At 39.2% G+C, this 26,717-nt stretch overlaps 1 protein-coding gene across 3 annotated transcripts; it reads left to right on the top strand.

Annotated features, from left to right (window-relative positions):
- The first annotated feature begins 950 nt into the window (after nucleotides 1-950).
- arhgap25 (Rho GTPase activating protein 25) lies at nucleotides 951-26,717 on the top strand. 3 transcript variants are annotated; one of them, XM_062049681.1, is made up of 10 exons: nucleotides 951-1,104; nucleotides 3,453-3,655; nucleotides 3,739-3,826; nucleotides 10,082-10,192; nucleotides 11,909-12,116; nucleotides 19,505-19,637; nucleotides 19,739-19,812; nucleotides 19,890-20,011; nucleotides 22,533-23,145; nucleotides 26,311-26,717. In XM_062049681.1, the coding sequence occupies exons 1-10, from the start codon at nucleotides 1,041-1,043 to the stop codon at nucleotides 26,510-26,512; spliced, it is 1,818 nt and encodes a 605-aa protein (XP_061905665.1). In that variant the 5' UTR covers nucleotides 951-1,040; the 3' UTR covers nucleotides 26,513-26,717. The 3 variants fall into 3 exon arrangements, with proteins under 3 accessions (XP_061905665.1, XP_061905666.1, XP_061905667.1); XM_062049682.1 differs by lacking the exon at nucleotides 10,082-10,192; XM_062049683.1 differs by lacking the exons at nucleotides 951-1,104; nucleotides 3,453-3,655; nucleotides 3,739-3,826 and adding an exon at nucleotides 9,421-9,532.

Genomic DNA, 26,717 nt, shown 5'->3' with positions numbered 1-26,717 from the left:
TGTGGAGGGGGCTAACTTGTTATGGAAATTAATAATGTAACGTTAGGTAATTACAGTACTCCCTGGTGTACAGTAATTTGTAAGTCATTCTAGTTAATGCAATATTAAAAAGCACAAATAGAGAACTGTAGGATCCCCTTTTTTTGTAATATAGTTGTTAAAGTCATACTGGTTTGATATCTTGTTTTGTGCAGTGCCTTATTTATATTGTATTTTTAATTTATTTTATGCAACTTGTTGACACGTTTTTATTTATATTGTATTTCATATATTCATTTTTTATTTTTTGTATTCATTTATTTATTCATATTTTTTTTTTATCTTGTTAACTATTCTGATTGTTAATTTGCTTTCTTTAAGTACAAAAAAAAGGTCAAAGACAAAGCTATTCGGTTTCTTGTGAGTATATACACTTCACTGCCGATGTGGGGGGGGCGCCACCTAAAATCTTGCCTAGGGCGCCAGATTGGTTAGGGCCGGGCCTGCACAACGGAGACCCCCGAACTATTGAACAACTTAAGCTGTACATCAAGCAAGAATGGGAAAGAATTCCACCTGAGAAGCTTCAAAAATGTGTCTCCTCAGTTCCCAAACCTTTACTGAGTGTTGTTAAAAGGAAAGGCCATGTAACACAGTGGTGAAACAACTTTTTTGCAATGTGTTGCTGCCATTAAATTCGAAGTTCATGATTATTTGCAAAAAGTTTCTCAGTGTGAACATGAAATATCTTGTCTTTGCAGTCTTTTTAATTGAATATAAGTTGAAAAGGATGTGCAAATCATTGTATTCTGTTTTTATTTACTATTTACACAACAAGAAAACATTTCTTCAAAACAAGTGTGGAAGCAAAGAAAGACGGCATGAGGAAACACGAGGGTTTTGAAAGTTTGAAAAAAAAACAACAAAGATGAGCACACAGGAAGCAGGAAGTGTGATTTGCGATAGTTTACTTTACTGTGTGTGTGTGTGACTGTCAATGTGTGTGTGTGTGTGTGTGTGTGTGTGCAATTAACTCTGACCTCTACTAGAAATTGAGGACTATGTCTCTGAAACTGCGTCGCAACTGGGATTTCAGCACCTTCAAAGCTGACCCAGCACGAATAGGTAAGTACAGCCCGGCCCGTGCTGCGTTCACTGACCGCAGAAAAAGAAAAATCTCCATTTTTAACCAAACAAGAAGCGTCGAATGCAATTGTGATGGAAATAGAAGAAAGAAAATGTTGCACAGTTTTTCTACTATAGAAGCTTGCAAGTTGAATTATTATTATATGCACATTTTTAAAAATCTAATGTAAATACTTTTAAGTTCTCCAAATGGAAAAATGTATACTATATTTCCAGGACAAATATGATGAGGTAACAGTGTTTCTATGCAACAGGTTTAGCTTACCACACATTGAGGTCACAACAGGTCGACATGCTCACTGATCGTCGATAAAACAAGTCCTGATACCGCCTGCAACATTTAAATTACATTGTTATCGACAGCTTGTGTGCGGGGCATTATGGGACCAACAAAGTGTGTAAAAAGATAGACATGTCCTATTTTTATTCTGCTTTTATTATGTTTAATTATTGTTAAAAAGGTGTTTATCGTACAAAAGCAGTGAAGTTGGCACGTTGTGTAAATGGTAAATAAAAAGAGAATACAATGATTTGCAAATCCTTTTCAACTTATATTCAATTGAATAGACTGCAAAGACAAGATATTTCATGTTTGAACTTAGAAACTTCATTTTTTTTTTGCAAATAAACATTTGGGAACTGAGGAGACACATTTTTTAAGCTTCTCAGGTGGAATTCTTTCCCATTCTTGCTTGATGTACAGCTTCAACAGTCCGGGGGTCTCCCTTGTGCTATTTTAGGCTTCATAATGCGCCACACATTTTCAATGGGAGACAGGTCTGGACTACAGGCAGGCCAGTCTAGTACCCGCACTCTTTTACTACGAAGCCACGTTGATGTAACACATTGCCTTGCTGAAATAAGCAGGGGCGTCCATGATAACGTTGCTTGGATGGCAACATATGCTGCTCCAAAACCTGTATGTACCTTTCAGCATTAATGGTGCCTTTACCATTACCCATGCCTTGGGCACTAATACACCCCCATACCATCACAGATGCTGCCTTTTCAACTTTGCGCCTATAACAATCCGGATGGTTCTTTTCCTCTTTGTTCCGAAGCACACGACGTCCACAGTTTCCAAAAACAATTTGAAACGTGGACTCGTCAGACCACAGAACACTTTTCCCACTTTGCATCGGTCCATCTCAGCGAAGCCGGCAGCGTTTCCGGGTGTTGTTGATAAATGGCTTTCGCTTTGCATAGTACGAGTTTTAACTTGCACTTGCAGATGTAGCGACCAACTGTAGTTACTGACAGTGGTTTTCTGAATTGCTCCTGAGCCCACGTGGTGATATCCTTTACACACTGATGTTGCTTTTTGATGTATTTCAGCCTGAGGGATCGAAGGTCCGTAATATCATCGCTTACGTGCAGTGATTTCTCCAGATTCTCTGAACCCTTTGATGATATTACGGAGCGTAGATGGTGAAATCCCTAAATTCCTTGCAATAGCTGGTTGAGAAAGGTTGTTCTCAAACTGTTCGACAATTTGCTCACGCATTTGTTGACAAAGTGGTGACCCTCGCCCCGTCCTTGTTTGTGAATGACTGAGCATTTCTCGGAATCTACTTTCATACCCAATCATGGCACCCACCTGTTCCCAATTTGCCTGTTCACCAAATAAGTGTTTGATGAGCATTCCTCAACTTTATCAGGATTTATTGCCACCTTTCCCAACTTCTTTGTCAGGTTTTGCTGGCGTCAAATTCTAAAGTTAATGATTATTTGCAACAAAAAAAAAAAGTTTATCAGTTTGAACATCAAATATGTTGTCTTTGTAGCATATTCAACTGAATATGTCTTGAAAATGACTTGCGAATCATTGTATTCCGTTTATATTTACATCTAACTTAATTCCCCAACTCATATGGAAACGGGGTTTGTGCAACCCATTTACCATTGACCATATATGACTTTGTGTGAGACCACAGAATATTCAAACGTGTAGGTGGAGGCCTCACTTCCCGTTTACCCCAGCGAGGTAGCTACTTCTTCTCTATTCTGTAGTTGTCCCACCAAGTCACACTGAATAAAGAACTGCATAAACCGGCCTTGGCTCGGATTGTACCATCTGTTCCTATCATCACTGCACTTTGTTGTGTCCGCGCCTGCACTCCATGTCATCTCCAGACCTTTGTACGGTTTGCAGCTCTGCGCTGGCAGCCCCGACAGGAACTTGGTCAGCAGTTTCTACCCACACCCTGAGGGTTCAACTGAAGATCCTGAAAATATTGCATATATTAACTGTGAAAAGAGGAAGCAGTCGTTTAGCGAAGATGTTTCTGTGACGGTCTGTGATGTTTTCCCCCTCTGATGCATCTTAGCCCGGTCCAAGAGCATACTACCCGCTGAGGGAACCCCAGGTTCTGGGTCACGCCGCGTCTCTAAATCCATGGAGAGACCTCTGAAGGCCGGCTGGCTCAAAAAACAACAGAGGTCTTTGGTGAAGAACTGGCAGCAGCGCTACTTTGTGCTGAGAGGCAGCACTCTGACTTACCACAAAGACGACCGGGAGACCGCCATCCTGGTGAGGAATCGACATTCAGTCCCGTTACTTTGAAGGATATTGCATACATACTACAAGATGGTGGTTTCAATCGTATTTTACAGGGCTTCATCCAGCTGCAGTTCAGTAAGATCAATGAACTGCCCGCAAACTCTGACGACAATGGGAAATGCATCTTTGAAATCGTACCAGGTAATATTTATACACCGCAGCTACACTGTGGTATTTATACCCAAGTTGTATGCAATCTAACATGAAGCAGATTTTAACTTTTTTAATATGCACAAACAGACTAACTACAGATAGATGCATGGATGGATGGATGGATGGACATGTTCTCCTCTTTTGTTAAAGGCCTACTGAAAGCCACTACTAGCGACCACGCAGTCTGATAGTTTATATATCAATGATGACATCTTAACATTGCGACACATGCCAATACGGCCGGGTTAACTTATAAAGTGCAATTTTAAATTTCCCGCTAAACTTCTGGTTGAAAACGTCTATGTATGATGACGTATGCGCGTGACGTCAATGGTTGAAACGGAAGTATTCGGACGCCATTGAATCCAATACAAAAAAGCTCTGTTTTCATCGCAAAATTCCACAGTATTCTGGACATCTGCGTTGGTGAATCTTTTGCAATTTGTTTAATGAACAATGGAGACTGCGAAGAAGAAAGTTGTAGGTGGGATCGGTGTATTAGCGGCTGGCTGCAGCAACACAAACAGGAGGACTTTGAGGTGGATAGCAGACGAGCTATCCGACGCTAGCCGCCGACCGCATCGGTGATCGGGTGAAGTCCTTCGTCGCGCCGTCGATCGCTGGAACGCAGGTGAGCACGGGTGTTGATGAGCAGATGAGGGCTGGCTGGCGTAGGTGGATAGCTAATGTTTTTAGCATAGCTCTGTGAGGTCCCGTTGCTAAGTTAGCTTCAATGGCGTCGTTAGCAACAGCATTGTTAAGCTTCGCCAGGCCGGAAAGCATTAACTGTGTATTTACATGTCCATGGTTTAAAAGTATTGTTGATCTTCTGTCTATCCTTCCAGTCAGGGGTTTATTTATTTTGTTTCTATCTGCATTTGAGCCCGATGCTATCACGTTAGCTCCGTAGCTAAAGCGTTTCGCCGATGTATTGTCGTGGAGATAAAAGTCACTGTGAATGTCCATTTCGCGTTCTCGACTCTCATTTTCAAGAGGATATAGTATCCGCCAAGTGTGTGCTCTTTCAGTCAATTAGTGCGCATATATACAGTTTCAAGCATGTTTTACTCAATATAGGTCATCAAATCTCAGCAACAAGCTGTAATATCTTACTGAGATCATTTAGGACCAAAACCCTTAAAACAAGTAAAACACTCTAACATAAAATCTGCTTAGTGAGAAGAATGATCTTATCAGACAGAAAATAAGCAAATATCACCCTTATTGGAGATATTTAATCTTACTTAGATTTCAGTTTTTGCAGTGTAGAGATTGAACAATTTTGGTCCCAGTATTGACCTCTGGGGAACGCCACCAGATATATGTAATGTGTAGACCAGGGGTCGGCAACCCGCGGCTCTAGAGCCGCATGCGGCTCTTTAGCGCCGCCCTAGTGGCTCTCTGGAGATTTTTCAAAAATTTATGAAGAATGGAAAAAGATGAGGGGAAAAAAAAATCAATTTTTTGTTTTAGTATGGTTTCTGTAGGAGGACAAACATGATACAAACCTCCCTAAATGTTATAAATCACACTGTTTATATTAAACATGCTTCACTGATTCGAGTATTTGGCGAGCGCCGTTTTGTCCTACTAATTTTGGCGGTCCTTGAACTCACCGTATAGTTTGTTTACATGTATAACTTTCTCCGACTTTCTAGGACGTGTTTTATGCCACTTCTTTTTCTGTCTCATTTTGTCCACCACACTTTTAACGTTGTGCGTGAATGCACAAAGGTGAGTTTTGTTGGTGTTATCGACTTGTGTGGAGTGCTAATCAGACATATTTGGTCACTGCATGACTGCGAGCTAATCGATGCTAACATGCTATTTAGGCTAGCGATATGTACACTAATATTGCATCATTATGCCTCATTTGTAGGTATATTTGAGGTCATTTAGTTTCCTTTAAAGGCCTACTTAAATGAATTTTTTTTATTTAAACGGGGATAGCAGATCTATTCTATGTGTCATACTTGATCATTTCGCGATATTGCCATATTTTTGCTGAAAGGATTTAGTATAGAACAACGACGATAAAGATTGCAACTTTTGGTATCTGATAAAAAAAAGGCTTGCACCTACCGGAAGTAGCGTGACGTAGTCAGTTGAACATATACGCAAAGTTCCCTATTGTTTACAATGATGGCCGCATGAAGTGAGAGAGATTCGGACCGAGAAAGCGACAATTTCCCCATTAATTTGAGCGAGGATGAAAGATTTGTGGATGAGTAAAGTGCAAGTGAAGGACTAGTGGGGAGTTGAAGCTATTCAGATAGGGAAGATGCTGTGAGAGCCGAGGGTGACCTGATATTCAGCTGGGAATGACTACAACAGTAAATAAACACAAGACATATATATACTCTATTAGCCACAACACAACCAGGCTTATATTTAATATGCCACAAATTAATCCTGCATAAAAACACCTGCGTGTTTGTTATGCTAGCTCCTAGCTCCTCTGCTAGCTCCTAGCTCCATAGAACACGCCAATACAATTCAAACACCTGATCAACACACACAATCACTCAGCCCAAAAGACCGTTTACCTAACCCAAGGTTCATAAAGCTTATATATTTTTAAAAAGTTACGTACGTGACGCGCACATACGGTCAAGTTATCGAATGTTTAGCAGCCAAGGCTGCATACTCACGGTACCTGATATTCAGCTGGGAATGACTACAACAGTAAATAAACACAAGACATATATATACTCTATTAGCCACAACACAACCAGGCTTATATTTAATATGCCACAAATTAATCCTGCATAATAACACCTGCGTGTTTGTTATGCTAGCTCCTAGCTCCTCTGCTAGCTCCTAGCTCCATAGAACACGCCAATACAATTCAAACACCTGATCAACACACACAATCACTCAGCCCAAAAGACCGTTCACCTAACCCAAGGTTCATAAAGCTTATATATTTTTAAAAAGTTAGTACGTGACGCGCACGTACGGTACGGTACGTGTTATGCTAGCTCCTAGCTCCTCTGCTAGCTCCTAGCTCCATAGAACACGCCAATACAATTCAAACACATGATCAACACACACAATCACTCAGCCCAAAAGACCGTTCACCTAACCCAAGGTTCATAAAGCTTATATATTTTTAAAAAGTTAGTACGTGACGCGCACGTACGGTACGGTACGTGTTATGCTAGCTCCTAGCTCCTCTGCTAGCTCCTAGCTCCATAGAACACGCCAATACAATTCAAACACATGATCAACACACACAATCACTCAGCCCAAAAGACCGTTCACCTAACCCAAGGTTCATAAAGCTTATATATTTTAAAAAAGTTACGTACATACGCAAAAAAAAGCCAAAGCTGCATACTCACAGTAGCACGTCTGCGTCTTTGTCATCCAAATCAAAGTAATCCTGGTAAGAGTCTGTGTTGTCCCAGTTCTCTACAGGCGTCTGTGTATCCAAATCAAAAGTCCTCCTGGTTAGAGTCTCTGTTATCCGAGTTCTTCCATCTTGACTGCATCTTCCGGGAATGTAAACAAAGAAGCGCCGGCTGTGTACTGTTGTGGCTGACTACGTTCGAAAAATACGTCCATTTCGCACCGACAACTTTCTTCTTTGCTTGCTTGGCTTCCTTCTCCATAATGCAATGAACATGATTGAAACAGATTCACGAACACAGATGTCCAGAATACTGTGGAATTATGAAATGAAAAGAGAGCTTTTTCGTATCGGCTTCAATGTGGAAGGCATACCCGTGTTCGCCGGGCTACGTCACACGCATACGTCATCCGCAGAGGCGTTTCGAACCGGAAGTTTAGCGGCAAATTTAAAATGTCACTTTATAAGTTAACCCGGCCGTATTGGCATGTGTTATAATGTTAAGATTTCATCATTGATATATAAACTATCAGACTGCGTGGTCGGTAGTAGTGGGTTTCAGTAGGCCTTTAAGTCCTCTTAATTAAATTTATATCTCATGACACATGTAATATGGCTTTTAATTTTTTGCGGCTCCAGACAGATTTGTTTTTGTATTTTTGGTCCAATGTGGCTCTTTCAACAATTTGGGTTGCCGACCCCTGTTCTAGTGGCTCTCTGGAGATTTTTCAAAAATGTATGAAGAAAGGAAAAAGATGAGGGGGAAAAAAATCAATTTTTTTGTTTTAGTATGGTTTCTGTAGGAGGACAAACATGACAGAAACCTCCCCAATTGTTATAAATCACACTGTTTATATTAAACATGCTTCACTGATTCGAGTATTTGGCGAGCGCCGTTTTCTCCTACTAATTTTGGCGGTCCTTGAACTCACCGTATAGTTTGTTTACATGTATAACTTTCTCCGACTTTCTAGGACGTGTTTTATGCCACTTCTTTTTCTGTCTCATTTTGTCCACCACACTTTTAACGTTGTGCGTGAATGCACAAAGGTGAGTTTTGTTGGTGTTATTGACTTGTGTGGAGTGCTAATCAGACATATTTGGTCACTGCATGTCTGCGAGCTAATCGATGCTAACATGCTATTTAGGCTAGCGATATGTACACTAATATTGCATCATTATGCCTCATTTGTAGGTATATTTGAGGTCATTTAGTTTCCTTTAAGTCCTCTTAATTAAATGTATATCTCATGACACATGTAATATGGCTTTTAATTTTTTGCGGCTCCAGACAGATTTGTTTTTGTATTTTTGGTCCAATGTGGCTCTTTCAACAATTTGGGTTGCCGACCCCTGTCCTAGTGGCTCTCTGGAGATTTTTCAAAAATGTATGAAGAAAGGAAAAAGATGAGGGGGAAAAAAATCAATTTTTTTGTTTTAGTATGGTTTCTGTAGGAGGACAAACATGACAGAAACCTCCCCAATTGTTATAAATCACACTGTTTATATTAAACATGCTTCACTGTTTCGAGTATTTGTCGAGCACCGTTTTGTCCTACTAATTTTGGCGGTCCTTGAACTCACCGTCTAGTTTGTTTACAACTTTCTCCGACTTTCTAGGACGTGTTTTATGCCACTTCTTTTTCTGTCTCATTTTGTCCACCACACTTTTAACGTTGTGCGTGAGTGCACAAAGGTGAGTTTTGTTGGTGTTATTGACTTGTGTGGAGTGCTAATCAGACATATTTGGTCACTGCATGACTGCGAGCTAATCGATGCTAACATGCTATTTCGGCTAGCGATATGTACACTAATATTGCATCATTATGCCTCATTTGTAGGTATATTTGAGGTCATTTAGTTTCCTTTAAGTCCTCTTAATTAAATTTATATCTCATGACACATGTAATATGGCTTTTAATTTTTTGCGGCTCCAGACAGATTTGTTTTTGTATTTTTGGTCCAATATGGCTCTTTCAACAATTTGGGTTGCCGACCCCTGTCCTAGTGGCTCTCAGGAGATTTTTCAAAAATGTATGAAGAAAGGAAAAAGATGAGGGGGAAAAAAATCAATTTTTTTGTTTTAGTATGGTTTCTGTAGGAGGACAAACATGACAGAAACCTCCCCAATTGTTATAAATCACACTGTTTATATTAAACATGCTTCACTGATTCGAGTATTTGGCGAGCGCCGTTTTGTCCTACTAATTTTGGCGGTCCTTGAACTCACCGTCTAGTTTGTTTACAACTTTCTCCGACTTTCTAGGACGTGTTTTATGCCACTTCTTTTTCTGTCTCATTTTGTCCACCACACTTTTAACGTTGTGCGTGAATGCACAAAGGTGAGTTTTGTTGGTGTTATTGACTTGTGTGGAGTGCTAATCAGACATATTTGGTCACTGCATGACTGCGAGCTAATCGATGCTAACATGCTATTTAGGCTAGCGATATGTACACTAATATTGCATCATTATGCCTCATTTGTAGCTATATTTGAGGTCATTTAGTTTCCTTTAAGTCCTCTTAATTAAATGTATATCTCATGACACATGTAATATGGCTTTTAATTTTTTGCGGCTCCAGACAGATTTGTTTTTGTATTTTTGGTCCAATATGGCTCTTTCAACATTTTGGGTTGCCGACCCCTGGTGTAGACATATGTTCGTCTAGCTCCACTTGTTGCTTCCTATTTTAAGTTAGATCATTTCTTAACCAGTGCAAGACCAACCTTTTGATGCCATACCTATCTAATTTATTTCATGTGCCAAATGCTTTTGTTAGATCCATCAACTCTAAATCTAACCAGGACCGTCTCTGGCTGGATGGATGGATGTACGGTTGTGTGATGGATGTGCTGTTCACACCCACACATGATTCTTTATGTCTCGCAGGTACAAATGGAGAAAAAGAGCGATGCCATTACGTGTTCATGGCCAACTCTCAGACTGACATGGTGGAGTGGGTCCGCACGCTGCGCAAAGTCGTCGGCGTTCCCAGTGGAGGTTCCCTTTCAAATCTTACTTCAACATTTTTAGACTTATTCCATCCAAGGAATGTGCATAGATATGCAATTGCAGTGAAAAAACAACAACAATGCAGGACACTCTTTCTGACTTTACAAGTACAAACCCCGTTTCCATATGAGTTGGGAAATTGTGTTAGATGTAAATATAAACGGAATACAATGATTTGCAAATCATTTTCAACCCATATTCAGTTGAATGCACTACAAAGACAACATATTTGATGTTCAAACTCATAAACTTGATTTATTTTTGCAAATAATCAATAACTTAGAATTTCATGGCTGCAACACGTGCCAAAGTAGTTGGGAAAGGGCATGTTCACCACTGTGTTACATGGCCTTTCCTTTTAACAACACTCCGTAAACGTTTGGGAACTGAGGAGACACATTTTTGAAGCTTCTCAGGTGGAATTCTTTCCCATTCTTGCTTGATGTACAGCTTAAGTTGTTCAACAGTCCGGGGGTCTCCCTTGTGCTATTTTAGGCTTCACACATTTTCAATGGGAGACAGGTCTGGACTACAGGCAGGCCAGTCTAGTACCCGCACTCTTTTACTATGAAGCCACGCCGTTGTAACACGTGGCTTGGCATTGTCTTGCTGAAATAAGCAGGGGCGTCCATGATAACGTCGCTTGGATGGCAACATATGTTGCTCCAAAACCTGTATGTACCTTTCAGCATTAATGGTGCCTTCACAGATGTGTAAGTTACCCATGTCTTGGGCACTAATACACCCCCATACCATCACACATGCTAGCTTTTACACTTTGCGCCTATAACAATCCGGATGGTTCTTTTCCTCTTTGGTCCGGAGGACACGACGTCCACAGTTTCCAAAAACAATTTGAAATGTGGACTCGTCAGACCACAGAACACTTTTCCACTTTGCATCAGTCCATTTTAGATGAGCTCGGGCCCGGCGAAGCCGGCGGCGTTTCTGGGTGTTGTTGATAAATGGCTTTCATTTTGCATAGGAGAGTTTTAACTTGCACTTACAGATGTAGCGACCAACTGTAGTTACTGACAGTGGTTTTCTGAAGTGTTCCAGAGCCCGTGTGGTGATATCCTTTACACACTGATGTCGGTTTTTGATGCAGTACCGCCTGAGGGATCCGAAATCACTGCTTACGTGCAGTGATTTCTCCAGATTCTCGGAACCTTTTGATGATATTACGGAGCGTAGATGGTGAAATCCGTAAATTCCTTGCAATAGCTGGTTGAGAAATGTTGTTCTTAAACGGTTGGACAATTTTCTCACGCATTTGTCGACAAAGTGGTGACCCTCGCCCCGTCCTTGTTTGTGAATGACTGAGCATTTCATGGAATCTACTTTTATACCCAATCATGGCACCCACCTGTTCCCTTGTGGATCATTAAAGTTTGTCTAAGTCTAATTAGCCTGTTCACCTGTGGGATGTTCCAAATAAGTGTTTAATGAGCATTCCTCAACTTTCTCGGTCTTTTTTGCCACTTGTGCCAGCTTTTTGGAAACACGTTGCAGGCATCAAATTCCGAATGGGCTAATATTTGCAAAAAATAACAACGTTTTACAGTTGGAACGTTAAATATCTCATCTTTGGTACTACTTTGTGCATGTAACTGCTAGTGAAAGATGACATCATAATAAACACACATTACATCATGACTTTTCCTGCTCTTTATTTGGTTAAGTGTCTCTCTTTTTGTGTCCCAGGAGTGTTCGGTAAAAGCCTCACGGACACCGTGACGTACGAGAAGCGTTTTGGTTGCCACATGGTGCCGATCCTGGTCCAGAAGTGTGTGGAATACATCAGAGAACACGGTCTGAACGAGGAAGGCATCTTCCGCCTGCCTGGACAAGACAACTCTGTCAAACAGTTCAGAGACGCCTTCGATGCGGGAGAGAGGCCGTCTTTCCCCAGGTGATGCACACGCCTCTTTACCTATGGAACTTTTTGAGTAAAAAAAATATTCATTCTATGGCTGGACTTCCGGGCAGGGGGTCCAGACTGAGACCAGGAAAAATATAACCTCAATAGCCATAGCACACACAAACAAGTTACAAAGAACACACAAGACTTGCAACAGAGTCAATTTGAAAAATCCCTCCTTTTTGGGACCACCCTAATTTTGGATATATTTCACCACCAGGGAGCAAATGAGACATTCTCTATTAGATGCGATGGTTTTCCGTATTGGGACCATGATTTATGTGCTAACTTGTTCACACCTCCTCAAATGGAAGCTACTTTTCCTTCTTGATGTCTCAAGGAGAGTAGAAATACAAGAACACACACACACAAACACACTCAAACGCACACACACATTCTTGTATTTGTTACCTTCTTGAGACCTCGGAAAAATGCCTACCTCTTTAGGACCACCCTCTCTAGATATATAAAGATTAGTATTCTACAACATTAATAATATATACATACTATGCAAATATAAAAAAGGTGGTGTGAAAAATTTGTTGGAATTTCACAAGGAAAAGGTCACAATTTCACAAGATACACTTTGAATTTTGGCAGTATTATAATAAAAGTCGTAATTTTACTCAGCGGAAGTCAACATTGTACAAGAAAAACTGAACATTTGTGCAATTTTATGATAAAAGTCGGAATTTTACTCAATAACAGTCGCAATTTTATAAGAAAAGCTTAAAATTTTGGCAATTTTATAAAAAAAGAGTCGTAATTTTACTTGACAAAAGTCACAATTTTATAAGAACACTTTAAAATTTGGGCAATGTTATAATAATAATCGGAATTTTACTTGGCAAAATGATGACAAAAGTCATAATTTTACTCAAAAAATTTCACTATTTTACAAGAACAACAAAAAAATGGCAATATTGTGATAAAAGTCAGAATTTTATACGTTTTGCATTAAAAAGTAATAATTTTTTATTTAAAAAAGTATTAATTTCACAAGAAAATATTGCAATATTACAGAAACAGAAAGAACATGAGAAATTGTTCCCAATTTTATAAGAAAAAAGTCGACACATTGTGAGAAAAAGACTGCTTTTAATTTATTAATTTTTTATTAATTTTTGTGTTCGTAATTGATTTACAATCTTCATTATTTATTTCAAGTTATTACAGTATGTCTCGATATACATATTTATTTTATTATTGTAATTAGTTTTGGCCAAAGGGGGCACACTTCAAATTTTTACACACAATTGTTATTTCATTACTTTTCCTTCTCCATGTCTCAAGAAGGATGGAAATACAACACACACACACACACACTCACACACACACACACACACACACACACACACACACACACACACACACACACACACACACACACACACACACACACACACACACACACACGCATATTCTTATATTTGTTACCTTCTTGAGACCTCGGAAAAATGCCTACCTCTTTAGGACCACCCTTTCTAGATATATAAAGATGTGTATTTACAACATTAATAATATATACATACTATGCAAATGTAAAAAAGCTTGTTGTGAAAAATGAGTTGGAATTTCACAAGAAAAACTTGGAATTTTGGCAGTATTATAATAAAAGTCGTAATTTTACTCAGCGGAAGTCAACATTTTACAAGAAAAACTGAACATTTGTGCAATTTTATGATAAAAGTTGGAATTTTACTCAATAACAGTCGCAATTTTATAAGAAAAGCTTAAAATTTTGGCAATTTTATAAAAAAAGAGTCGTAATTTTACTTGACAAAAGTCACAATTTTATAAGAACACTTTAAAATGTGAGCAATGTTATAATAATAATCGGAATTTTACTTGGCAAAATGATGACAAAAGTCCTAATTTTACTCAAAAAATTTCACTATTTTACAAGAACAACAAAAAAATGGCAATATTGTGATAAAATTCAGAATTTTATACGACAAATGTCACCGTTTTGCATTAAAAAGTAATCATTTTAAATTTAAACAAGGATTAATTTCACAAGAAAATATTGCAATATTACAGAAAACAGAAAGAATATGAGAAATTGTTCCCGATTTTATAAGAAAAAAATCGACACTGTGAGAAAAAGACAACTTTTAGTTAATTTTTTGAATTTTTTGTTTGTAATTGATTTATAATCTTCATTATTTATTTCAACTTATTACAGTATGTCTCGATATACATATTCATTTTATTTTTTAATTAGTTTTGGCCAAAGAGGGTGCACTTAAAATTTTAACACACACTTGTTATTTCATATGTTGACCAGAGGGAGAGCACTTAAAATTTTTACACACACTTGTTATTTCATATGTTGACCAGAGGGGGAATACTTTTAAAACCGACACAGTCCATTTGACAAATCCCTCCTTTTTGGGACCACCCTCACTTTGACAGATTTCACCACCAGGGAGCAAATGAGACATTATCTACTAGATGCAATGGTTTTCCGTATTGGGACCATGATTTATGTCCTATCTTGTTCACACCTCCTCATATGGAAGCTACTTTTTGATGAGGTCTCTTGAAGGGTAGAAATACAAGAACACACACACACACACACCCAGACATTCTCCCCAGAGATTTCTTCATGAGTTAACACACCAGGAAGTACCTAGAGAGAAATGCAGAGCGACTTCGATTTCTTCTCACACCACATCCTGTTCAGGTGGGCACGCAAGAGGATGCCTGCCTACACAATACCATAAGCTTTTTTCCCCCACAGCTTGCGTTGCCTAAATAAATGGCCAAGATAGAGCGACATAGTTCAAACAAGTGAATCTAACTCTTGTGCACGGGGATTGACCGACCCAGGGTGCATAGCTGGGATAGGCTCCAGCTCACCGTGATCCTGAACGCTGGAAAATGAATGAATGAAAGAAGTATGGCTCAGTATTGGTTTGTGTGTGTGGACTACGTCTTGTTAGATACCCCAGAACCAGTGAAGTTGTCACGTTGTGTAAATGGTAAATAAAAACTGAATATAATGATTTGCAAATCCTTTTCAACTTATATTCAATTGAATGGACTGCAAAGACAAGATATTTAATGTTCACACTGAGAAACTTCATTTTTTCCCCCAGTCTGTGGAACGCTCTCCCTGACCACCTGAGGGCACCACAGACTGTGAATGCTTTTTTTTATTTTTTTATTATTTTTTTTAAAAAGGCTTAAAAACCCTTCTTTTAAAAAAAAAAATATATGCATGCTAGTTCTAGCTTTTATTTTTATTATCTTTTTATTTATTTATTTAATACACTTTAGCACTTTGAGGTTGTTTGCTCAATGGAATGCGCTTTTTACAAATAAAATCTATTATTATTATTATTATTATTATTAGTCAATAAACGTTTGGGAACTCAGGAGACACATTTTTGAAGTGGAATTCTTTCCCATTCTTGCTTGACGTACAGCTTAAGTTGTTCAACTTTTGATGATATTACGGACCGTAGCTGGTGAAATCCCTAAATTCCTTGCAATAGCTTGTTGAGAAACAAGCTAAACCACAGTTTCTAAAAACAATTTGAAATGTGGACTCGTCAGACCACGGAACATTTTTCAACTTTGCATCAGTTCATCTTAGATGAGCTCGGGCCCCGCGAAGCCGGCGGCGTTTCTGGGTGTTGTTGATAAATGGCTTTCGCTTTGCATAGTAAAACAAGTAAAATTAGTAGGGATGTCTGATAATGGCTTTTTGCCGATATCCGATATGCCGATATTGTCCAACTCTTTAATTACCGATACCGATATCAACCGATACCGATATCAACCGATATATACAGTCGTGGAATTAACACATTATTATGCCTACCGTAATTTGGACAACCAGGTATGGTGAAGATAAGGTACTTTTTAAAAAAATGAATAAAATAAAATAAGATAAATAAATTAAAAACATTTTCTTGAATGAAAAAGAAAGTAAAACAATATAAAAACAGTTACATAGAAACTAGTAATTAATGAAAATTTGTAAAATTAACTGTTAAAGGTTAGTATTATTAGTGGACCAGCAGCATGCACAATCATGTGTGCTTACGGACTGTATCCCTTGCAGACTGTATTGATATATATTGATATATAATGTAGGAACCAGAATATTAATAACAGAAAGAAACAACCCTTTTGTGTGAATGAGTGTAAATGGGGGAGGGAGGTTTTTTAGGTTGGTGAACTAATTGTAAGTGTATCTTGTGTTTTTTATGTGGATTTAATTAAAAAAACAAACGATACTGGTAATAAAAAAACCGATACCGATAATTTCCGATATTACATTTTAACGCATTTATCGGCCGATAATATCGGCAGACCGATATTATCGGACATCTCTAAAAATTAGCTGACAAAAATATCTTAAAATAAGTATATTCTGACTAATAACAAGTGCATTTTTCTTGGTAGAAAAAAAAGAAGAGACCTTTTTGATCAATATTTTGAAAAATATTCTTAAATTAAGTAAATGCTAGTGCCATTATCTTGACATAATGATATGCGCTCGGCATCCTGATTTTTTTTTTCATGCTTAAAGTAAGAAAGTATTACTTTAAAAAAGTAGTTTTATACTTGTGAGTGTTGATGACACAGCTTTGCAACAGTTGATATTCTAGTTTCAAGCATGTTTTACTCAATATAGGTCATCAAATCTCAGCAACAAGCTGTAATATCTTACTGAGATCATTTAGGACAGGGGTGTCCAAAGTGCGGCCCGGGGGCCATTTGCGGCCCGCAGCTAATTGTTTACCGGCCCGCCACATATTCTGGAAATGCTATTGCAAAAAAAATAAAATAAAAAAAAATAAAATGTGGAATGAGGTGAAATCTAACTAGAAAAAGTTGCAATGTTGACACAAAGCTGCCATGCAGGCTGTTTTTTGTCTTTTGTCTATCTTTATTTTTTTTTTTTGCCATTGCTCAAAAAAACAAAACAAAAAAAAAAAAAATCAACGTTATAATGAATTATTGACCTATTCAAGGCTCCAATTATTTAAAATATTTCACTTTAAAATGCTTTATGTGGAAAATATTGCATATATTGTGTGGTTGCCATATACAAATATCAACGTTTTCTTTGACAAAAGAGCATAAAACAAACAAAATAATAGTTCAAACGTAAAATTGACAGATATATCTGAAGTTGATCTCGTAACTTAAGTGTTGAAAGTAAAAACAACTAATAAAAATGTATCACTTTATGAGTGGGGCACTTTTTGGATCCCAAATATATTTAATGGGATTTTATTCATCTTTTCACTGTGATTACTCAAAAATAATAATTAATTAAAATCAATGGTGTCCTGCATTATTGATCTTTTTCACATCAAACTTTGCTTTCTGAATGTTTTGGGCAGTGGGGGAAATACTGCATATTTCAGTTTTATTATAAAAAACTAAGTTGTCTAAAACAGGAAAGGCTTTTTTTTTAAAAACTTAATATCAACCTGAAGTTGATATACTGTAGAGATTTGCTGTAAGCGTTAAATAAATTAAAAAAATAATAATTAAACTTTTTTTTTTTTTAACAAATTTTAACATTTTAATAATTGAGACCCTTTATGGTCCTAAAGGTAAAAAAAAAAAAAAAAAAAAAAAAAATCCATATATTTTGTTATGGTTTTGAAAATGAAAAATATCAAATTGGCCCCCGCATGCTTTAATTTTCCCGTGTGCGGCCGTCAGTGGAAAAAGTTTGGACACCTCTGATTTAGGACCAACACCCTTAAACAAGTAAAATACTCTAACATAAAATCTGCTTAGTGAGAAGAATTATCTCATCAGACAGAAAATAAGCAAATATCACCCTTATTTGAGATATTTCATCTTACTTAGATTTCAGTTTTTGCAGTGTGACAGTTTTTGAAACATGTTGCAGGCATCAAATTCCGAATGAGCTAATATTTGCAAAAAATAACAACGTTTTACAGTTCGAATGTTAAGTATCTTGTCTTTGCAGTCTATTCAATTGAATATAGGTTGAAAAGGATTTGCAAATCATTGTATTCTGGTTTTATTTACCATTCACACAACGTGCCAACTTCACTGGTTTTGGGGTTTGTAAATGCATCAACTTTTTTATTTGAAGCTTTGGCATCATTTAACACAGGGGTCGGCAACCTTTACCACTCAAAGAGCCATTTTGGAAAGTTTCACAAATTAAAGAAAACAATGGGAGCCACAAAAAAATTTTGAAAATTTCAAATGAAAAACACCGCATACAAAGCTTAAATTGATTTGCGCTATGTTAACCAGGGGTCTCTGACACACGCACCGGCACGCATCTTAATAAGGAAAGTTAATGTCAGTGCGGCCCGCGACTTTTAATTGAATGGCGCTTGATAGCGTCTTTCTTGCCAACCCTCTCAATTTTCCGAGAGACTCCCAAATTTCAGGACGTGCTGGCACTGCTTTTAGCGCCCTCTACAGTCTGCCCAAACAGCGTACCTGCTTGGCCACATGTTGAATGTAGCTTTTGCTTGCTCACGTAAGTGCCAGCAAGGCATACTTGTTCAACAGCCACACAGCTTACACTGACGGTAGTCGTACAAAAACAACTTTAACACTGTTACGTTACAAATATGCGCCACACTTTGAACCCACACCAAAAAAGAATGACAAACACATTTCTGGAGAACATCTGCACTGTAACACAACATAAACACAACACAACAAATACCCAGAATCCCATGCAGCACTAACTCTTCCGCTCAACCGACGCACGGAGACGGGGGGGGGGGGGGTTGATGTGTGGGGGGTTTGGTGGTAGCGGGGGTGTATAATGTAGACCGGAAGAGTTAGGGCTGCATGGGATTCTGGGTATTTGTTGTGTTGTGTTACGGTGCGGATGTTCTCCAGAAATGTTTTTGTCATTCTTTTTTGGTGTGGGTTCACAGTGTGGCGCATATTTGTAACGTAACAGTGTTAAAGTTAACTTTTTAACTTTAACTTATACGGCCACCGTCAGTGTAAGCTGTGTGGCTGTTGAACAAGTACGCCTTGCTGTCGCCTACGTGTGCAAGTAAAAGCAACATATAACAGCTGGCACGCTGTTTGTAAATGCTATAGAGGACAATTAATGCAGTGCCATTAGGGCACGCCCTTGATTAAGTAATTAGAGTGAAAATAGGATAATATTTACCCTGGGAGATTTCTAGGAGAGGCAGTCTGCTGGGAAAATCGGGGGGGTCGTTGGAAAACCTGGAGGGTCGGCAAGTATGCAGTTGAGCCGCATCAGAGTGGTCAAAGAGCCGCATGCGGCTCCGGAGCCGCGGGTTGCCGACCCCTGATTTAACACGAACGACATTTACAGGTCAAAAACAAGGAAAAACATCATATAAGTCTTCTTTTATCGAGTGTTTTGTCTCCCACAGTGAGACAGATGTCCACACTGTAGCGTCACTGCTGAAGCTGTACTTGCGGGAGCTGCCAGAGCCTGCGATACCATGGACTCAGTACCAGGATTTCCTGGACTGCACCAACCTGCTGGACTCCAACAAAACTAAAGTATATTGAGTCCGGACTTGTCTAATCTGCACGTCATGTATGCCCTACCTATGTGTGTCCTTGCACTTTGCGTGACACGTGTTTCTTTTTGTGGCGTTTAGGGTCAAGAGAAGTTGGAGGAACAGATCTCCCTCCTCCCCAGGGTCAACTACAATCTTCTAAGTTATGTCTGCCGGTGAGCTAACGCTGCGTCACAAAGTATCTGTTCAGTATCTGCACACGCGTTCAACGGTGTGTGTTGTTGCCCACTAGGTTCTTGTTTGAGGTGCAGCTGAATTCCAAAGTCAACAAGATGAGTGTGGAAAACTTGGCCACTGTGATGGGAATCAACCTGCTCAAACCTCAAATACAAGACCCCTTCTCAGTGATGGAGGGTGCGAACATTACATTTATACAGAGTTCCATTCCTGGTCTGAGGTTCTACCTAAACCAGAAGTGTCAAAAGTGGTTTTCGCTGAGGGCCACATCGCAGTTATGTTTGTGTCAGGTTCCAACACTGATGACATTTATTAAACAGGCAAGAAGCAAGGAATCATGCAGAGACAGAGTTACATTTTGCTCAATGAAGAGACGTTTTGGGCTGTACTCTAATTACGGAAACAACCTACGCTCTAAAGTCCAGCCCACGTGCTCCTGTATTTATTTGGGAGGTCCCTGGTTACATCACTGAGGCTGCTGCTGAAGGAAGGGGGGTAATTTCAGCAGCCCCAGTTAGACACAATATTAGGGCTGCAACAACTAATCGATTAAATCGATTCAAATCGATTATAAAAATAGTTGGCGATTAATTTAGTCATCGATTCGTTGGATCTATGCTATGCGCATGGGCAGAGGCAATTTTTATTTTTATTTTTATTTTTTCTTATTTTTATTTATTTTATTTATTTTTATAAACCTTTATTTATAAACTGCAACATGTACAAACAGCTGAGAAACAATAATCAAAATAAGTATGGTGCCAGTATGCTGGGTTTTTTCCCCAATAAAATACTGGAAAGGATAGAATTGTAGTTTGTCTCTTTTATCCGATTATTAATCGATTAATCGAAGTAATAATCGACAGATTAATCGATTATCAAATTAATCGTTAGTTGCAGCCCTACACAATATATGATTATTCAGAAATGCAAATGTGCTGCCACTCGTGATATCGCCCTGTCTCTGTTTTGTCTGCGTCACGGTACTCGATGTTCGCCCTTGGCAGTCAGCAGGCCGGTTCTGGACACAAACACTGATACGAGACGACTCGCTTCGCACAGATAGAAAAGTACAGCTTCAGCACAATTGATAATAACTATAGCAACGGCCTTTAAGCACAAGAGTTGTGTGATAACTTCCACATAATTATTCCAACAGTTTGGCTCCAGAGGGCCGCATCTAACAGTGAATACTATTATTACACAATTTTTCTATGCTTTTTATTAGTAGATTTTTTAAAAACTAAAATGCAAAAAAAAAATGGTAAGTTGTAATAATTTCACCTCAAAATGTCGTGTATATTACTGTAAATGGAAAAACAGTAGTTTTATGGTAAAAAAGGCAGTCATAATTTTACTGTAAAATTTACATTAGTTTTTTTTTTCTGTAAATTAAAAAAACTGCAATTTTGCAGTAAAATTTTAGCACCTGAGCTGCCAGTTTGTTTTATGTGTTTTTACCGCAAATCAACAACTGTAGATTTTTTCGGTGTATTACTGTAAATGCCAAAACGGCATTATTTATTACAGTAAAAAAAAAAAAGAACAGTTTTTTTATTTAGAGAAAAATGCTGTAAAAACCACAGCAAATCTCAAAAATTTGACCATGAAATCTATTTCTACTTTTATATTGCACAATTCGATGGATAACTCGCTTTGAAATCATTATTATTAGTATTTACTTCTATATTCAATTGAATATAAGTTGAAAAGGATTTGCAAATCATTGTATTCTGTTTTTATTTACCATTTACACAACGTGCCAACTTCACTGGTTTCGGGGTTTTGTACATCCGGCAGACATATTTGCTAATTCCTTCAAATTCTGCAGAAAAATATTGTGATTTGTGATGAAGACGCTACGAAAACAATTGCCTCCAGTCTTCTGTAAGTGACGTCAGCAGGCTGATCCAATTTTGCAGCTAATGTGCTGAAACTCGTTAAAAAAACCCAACCTAAAATCACTACTTTGTCTATTTTGGGGGAACTTTGCCTGTGGACATCATTTGTAGGTCCTGAAGTATAGAATACGTGCCAATTTCGCCAGCATTAGACGGGCTTGTCAGGCTCAAACACTGATGACATCTATTAAACAAGACAAGAAGCAAAGAATTGAACAGAGACAGAATTAAATTTGGCTCAATTTGAGGAGAAACGTCTGGTCTGCACTCTTGTACAGTGTCTCAGCATGCTAAGGCGAAAGATTGTACGCCTACTCCTTTATTTGGTCTTTCTCTGACCACATGGCAACAGCTGCTTCTAAGGGACGTGGGTCGTAAACAGCCATCGCCTTTGATTACAACAGTTCAAAAGAAAAGGTCGTAAACAGTTCACAGAAATGGTCGTAAAAGAGTTCAAAAAGAGGTTCGTAAAACAGTTAAAAAAAGGAGGTTCAAAAAGAGGTCGTCTGGAACTTGGGCAGATCCTGCCTTCTCTCCGCTTTGTAGTCCTTGGGTTAAAACAATATCTTTCTGTTGATTACAATACATGAAAGAAAACCGAAACCCCTTCATGTTGTTTTCCATCCTACACAGTGGAGTTTTACAAGCCTTCTTGGTAGGTTCAAAGACAGCTTTTGGTTTTCTCGCTGGGAACTCATTTCAACACAAAGTTTTGTTGATAACTTAGATCAAATTATTCTAACACGGGCTCTTTAGAAATTGATCAAAATTGTGATCACGTTTACTTTCCTTCACAGCAACTCCTCACATCCACAAGTTGATGACGGTGATGATCAGGCAACACGAGACTCTGTTTCCTCTCAGCAAAGATGTTCTTCCTCCCTCACCTGGCAACAAGGCCGAGAGCCAGAAGAACTCTCCACGTAGCTTCGTGGGCTGGGAGTCCACCGAGTCGGACGATAGCTTTGTGTCCGAGTGTAACGCCAGTTCGGGTCCCAGAACAGGAAACAGCAGCGCTCCAGATGTCCTACAAGACTCTCTTCTTCCGTCGCCTTCCGACAGCTGGCAAGGAAGTACTCGGAAGCGCACACAAACCCTGCCCACCTTTAACTGCCCGCTCACGGGGATGGCGGCAAAGGCCAGCGCCATCAACCGCTGGAGTCGCGTCCAGGGGATGGTGGATGAGAAGAGCAGTACGTTATCAGAGGACATCTTTAAAATCTTGGACCTTCGAAGTTCAGAATCTTTTTCTAAAGGCTCACCGACCAGCACCAAGGTGGGAAAAGTCAAGTTCAAAGAGAGCAAAGGTTCCAATCCTGCTAATTCCCCAAAAAGGAACAGTGACTCTCAACCTGACGCCATGATAGAAAGTGGTACTGATGAGAGGAAAGACAGCCAGCAGTTTGACAGGTGAGGAGTGCCACTGTTGTTCGTGTCTGTAAAAAATGGAGGGTGTCTTAAAGAGGTTGTACACCAGGGGTCACCAACGCGGTGCCCACGGGCACCAGGTAGCCCGTAAGGACCAGATGAGTAGCCCACTGGCCTGTTCTAAAAATAGCTCAAATAGCAGCACTTACCAGTGAGCTGCCTCTATTTTTTAAATTGTATTTATTTACTAACAAGCTGGTCTCGCTTTGCCCAACATTTTTAATTCTAAGAGAGACAAAACTCAAATAGAATTTGAAAATCCAAGAAAATATTTTAAAGACTTAGTCTTCTTTTGTTTAAATAAATTCATATATGTTTTTTACTTTGCTTCTTATAACTTTCAGAAAGACAATTTTAGAGGAAAAATACAACCTTAGAAATGATTTTAGGATTTGTAAACACATATACCTTTTTACCTGTTAAATTCCTTCCTCCTCTTTCCTGACAATTTAAATCAATGTTCTAGTACATTTATTTTTTTTATTGTAAAGAATAATAAATACATTTTAATTTAATTCTTCATTTTAGCTTCTAATTTTTCGACAAAGAATATTTGTGAAATATTTCTTCAAACTTATTATGATTAAAATTAAAAAAAACTATTCTGGCAAATCTAGAAAATCTGTAGAATCAAATATAAATCTTATTTCAAAGTCTTTTGAATTTCTTTTAAAATTTTTGTTCTGGAAAATCTAGAAGAAATAATGATTTGTCTTTGTTAGAAATATAGCTTGGTCCAATTTGTTATATATTCTAACAAAGTGTAGATTGGATTTTAACCTATTTAAAACATGTCATCAAAATTCTAAAATTAATCTTAATCAGGAAAAATTACTAATGATGTTCCATAAATTCTTTTTTAAATTGTTTCAAAAAGATTCTAATTAGCTAGTTTTTCTCTTCTTTTTTTCGGTTGAATTTTGAATTTTAAAGAGTCGAAATTGAAGATAAACTATGTTTCAAAATGTAATTGTCATTTTTTTCGTGTTTTCTCTTCTTTTAAACCGTTTAATTAAGTGTAAATATAATTTATTATTATTAATAACATAGAGTTAAAAGTAAATTGAGCAAATTGGCTATTTCTGGCAATTTATTTAAGTGTGTATCAAACTGGTAGCCCTTCGCATTAATCAGTACCCAAGAAGTAGCTCTTGGTTTCAAAAAGGTTGGTGACCCCTGTCGTACACTATATTGCCAAAAGTATTCTGCCACCTGCCTTTACTCACATATGAACTCGAAGTGCCATCCCATGGAATTGTCAAACATCTTTTGATATCCTGGAGCATTCAAAGTTCCCTTCACTGGAACTAAGGGGCCAAGCCCAACTCCTGTAAAAAAACAACCCCACACCATAATTCCTCCTCCACCAAATTTCACACTCGGCACAATGCAGCGTTCTCCTGGCAACCTCCAAACCCAGACGGGTCCATCAGATTACCAGATGGAAAAGCGTGACTCGTCAGTCCAGAGAATGCGTCTCCACTGCTCTAGAATCCAGTGACGCTTTGCATTGGACTTGGTGATGTATGGCTTGGATGCGGCTGCTCGGCCATGGAAACCCAATCCATGAAGCTCTCTGCGTACTGTACGTGGGCTAATTGGAAGGTCACGTGAAGTTTGGAGCTCTGTAGCAACTGACTGTGCAGAAAGTCTTTGCACTATGCGCTTCAGCATCCGCCGACCCCTCTCTGTCAGTTTACGTGGCCTACCGCTTGGTGGCTGAGTTGCTGTTGTTCCCAAACTCTTCACTTTTCTTATAATAAAGTTGACTTTGGAATGTTTAGGAGCAAGGACATTTACGACTAAATTTGTTGCACAGGTGGCATCCTATGACAGTTCACTGAGAGCGGCCCATTCTTTCACAAATGTTTGTAGAAACAGTCTTCATGCCTGAGTGCTTGATTTTATACACCGGGCTAAGTAATTAGGACACCAGATTCTCATCATTTGGATGGGTGGCCAAATACTTTTGGCAATATAGTGTATTATGATTTGGTTTTTTTTAAATATTTAAAACACTTCCTTGTGGTCTACATAACATGTAATGGTGGTGCTCTGGTCCAAAGTTTGCGTAGATTGTGTTTTACAGACGGGTTTACAGGTGGCCAAGGTAGTTAAAAAGCTCTTCGGTGGGTGAGATCCGCCCGGAGTTCCTTAAGGCTCTGGATGCTGTGGGGCTGTCTTGGTTGACAAGACTCTGCAGCATCGCGTGGACATCGGGGGCGGTACCTCTGGATTGGCAGACCTGGGTGGTGGTTCCTCTCTTTAAGAAGGGGAACCGGAGGGTGTGTTCCAACTATCGTGGGATCACACTCCTCAGCCTTCTCGGTAAGGTCTATTCAGGTGTACTGGAGAGGAGGCTACACCGGATAGTCGAACCTCAGATTCAGGAGAAACAGTGTGGTTTTCGTCCTGGTCGTGGAACGGTAGACCAGCTCTATACTCTCGGTAGGGTCCTTGAGAGTGCATGGGAGTTTTCCCAGCCAGTCTACATGTGCTTTGTGGACTTGGAGAAGGCATTCGACCGTGTCCCCCGGGAAGTCCTGTGGGGAGTGCTCAGAGAGTATGGGGTATCGGACTGTCTGATTGTGGCGGTCCGCTCCCTGTATGATCAGTGCCAGAGCTTGGTCCGCATTGCCGGCAGTAAGTCGGACACGTTTCCAGTGAGGGTTGGACTCCGCCAAGGCTGCCCTTTGTCACCGATTCTGTTCATAACTTTTATGGACAGAATTTCTAGGCGCAGTCAGGGCGTTGAGGGGATCCGGTTTGGTGGCCACAGGATTAGGTCTCGGCTTTTTGCTGATGATGTGGTCCTGATGGCTTCATCTGGCCAGGATCTTCAGCTCTCACTGGATCGGTTCGCAGCCGAGTGTGAAGCGACTGGGATGAGAATCAGCACCTCCAAGTCCGAGTCCATGGTTCTCGCCCGGGAAAGAAAAAAAGATTCTGCTCATGCCCTTCTTGTATACAGCTTTGCTGTTGTCCTTCCAGTCCAGTCTTCTGTTCAAGTGGACTCCCAGGTACTTGTACTGCCCCACTACTGCCACCTACCGGCCCTGGATCTTGATGGGCTCCACAGGGGTCATTTTCTTCTTGATGTATATGTATATCTATTTATCTGACCCTTCCATTTCTTGTGTCTTGCAGTCTCCAGCAGGAGATGATGAAGCTGAGGAAGACAGTAGCTGAGCTCCAATCCACTCTTGAGGCAGAGCGCCGCCGTGTGGCATCTTTGGAAGCATGTCTGCGAAGCACGGAGAGCAGCCGAGACCAAGCTCAGAGACGTAATGAAGCGCTGCAAAGGGAAATTCAGCGGCTAATGTCGGGAGAACAGCAAGCTCCCACTTAACAGTCATTTATAATTTTGTATCAGCTAATATAAACTTTAAAATATTCTTGTTTTAGAGTTAGGTGACTGTGGAATCCCACTGTTGGCTCCTGTGCGGAAGAGACATGTTTTGGCTTTTTGCAGCCAGATACATAGAGTATTCATCCATGTTTTGAAAAAGTTTCTAGAAGTTTCTCCAGCAAGAAAACTGTCCTGGAATAAAGAA

The sequence above is a fragment of the Entelurus aequoreus genome, linkage group LG06 (assembly GCF_033978785.1).
Source record: "Entelurus aequoreus isolate RoL-2023_Sb linkage group LG06, RoL_Eaeq_v1.1, whole genome shotgun sequence".
Taxonomy (NCBI): Eukaryota; Metazoa; Chordata; class Actinopteri; order Syngnathiformes; family Syngnathidae; genus Entelurus; species Entelurus aequoreus.
Note: the sequence above shows the minus strand (reverse complement) of the source record. Positions and strands in the feature narration are given on the sequence as shown.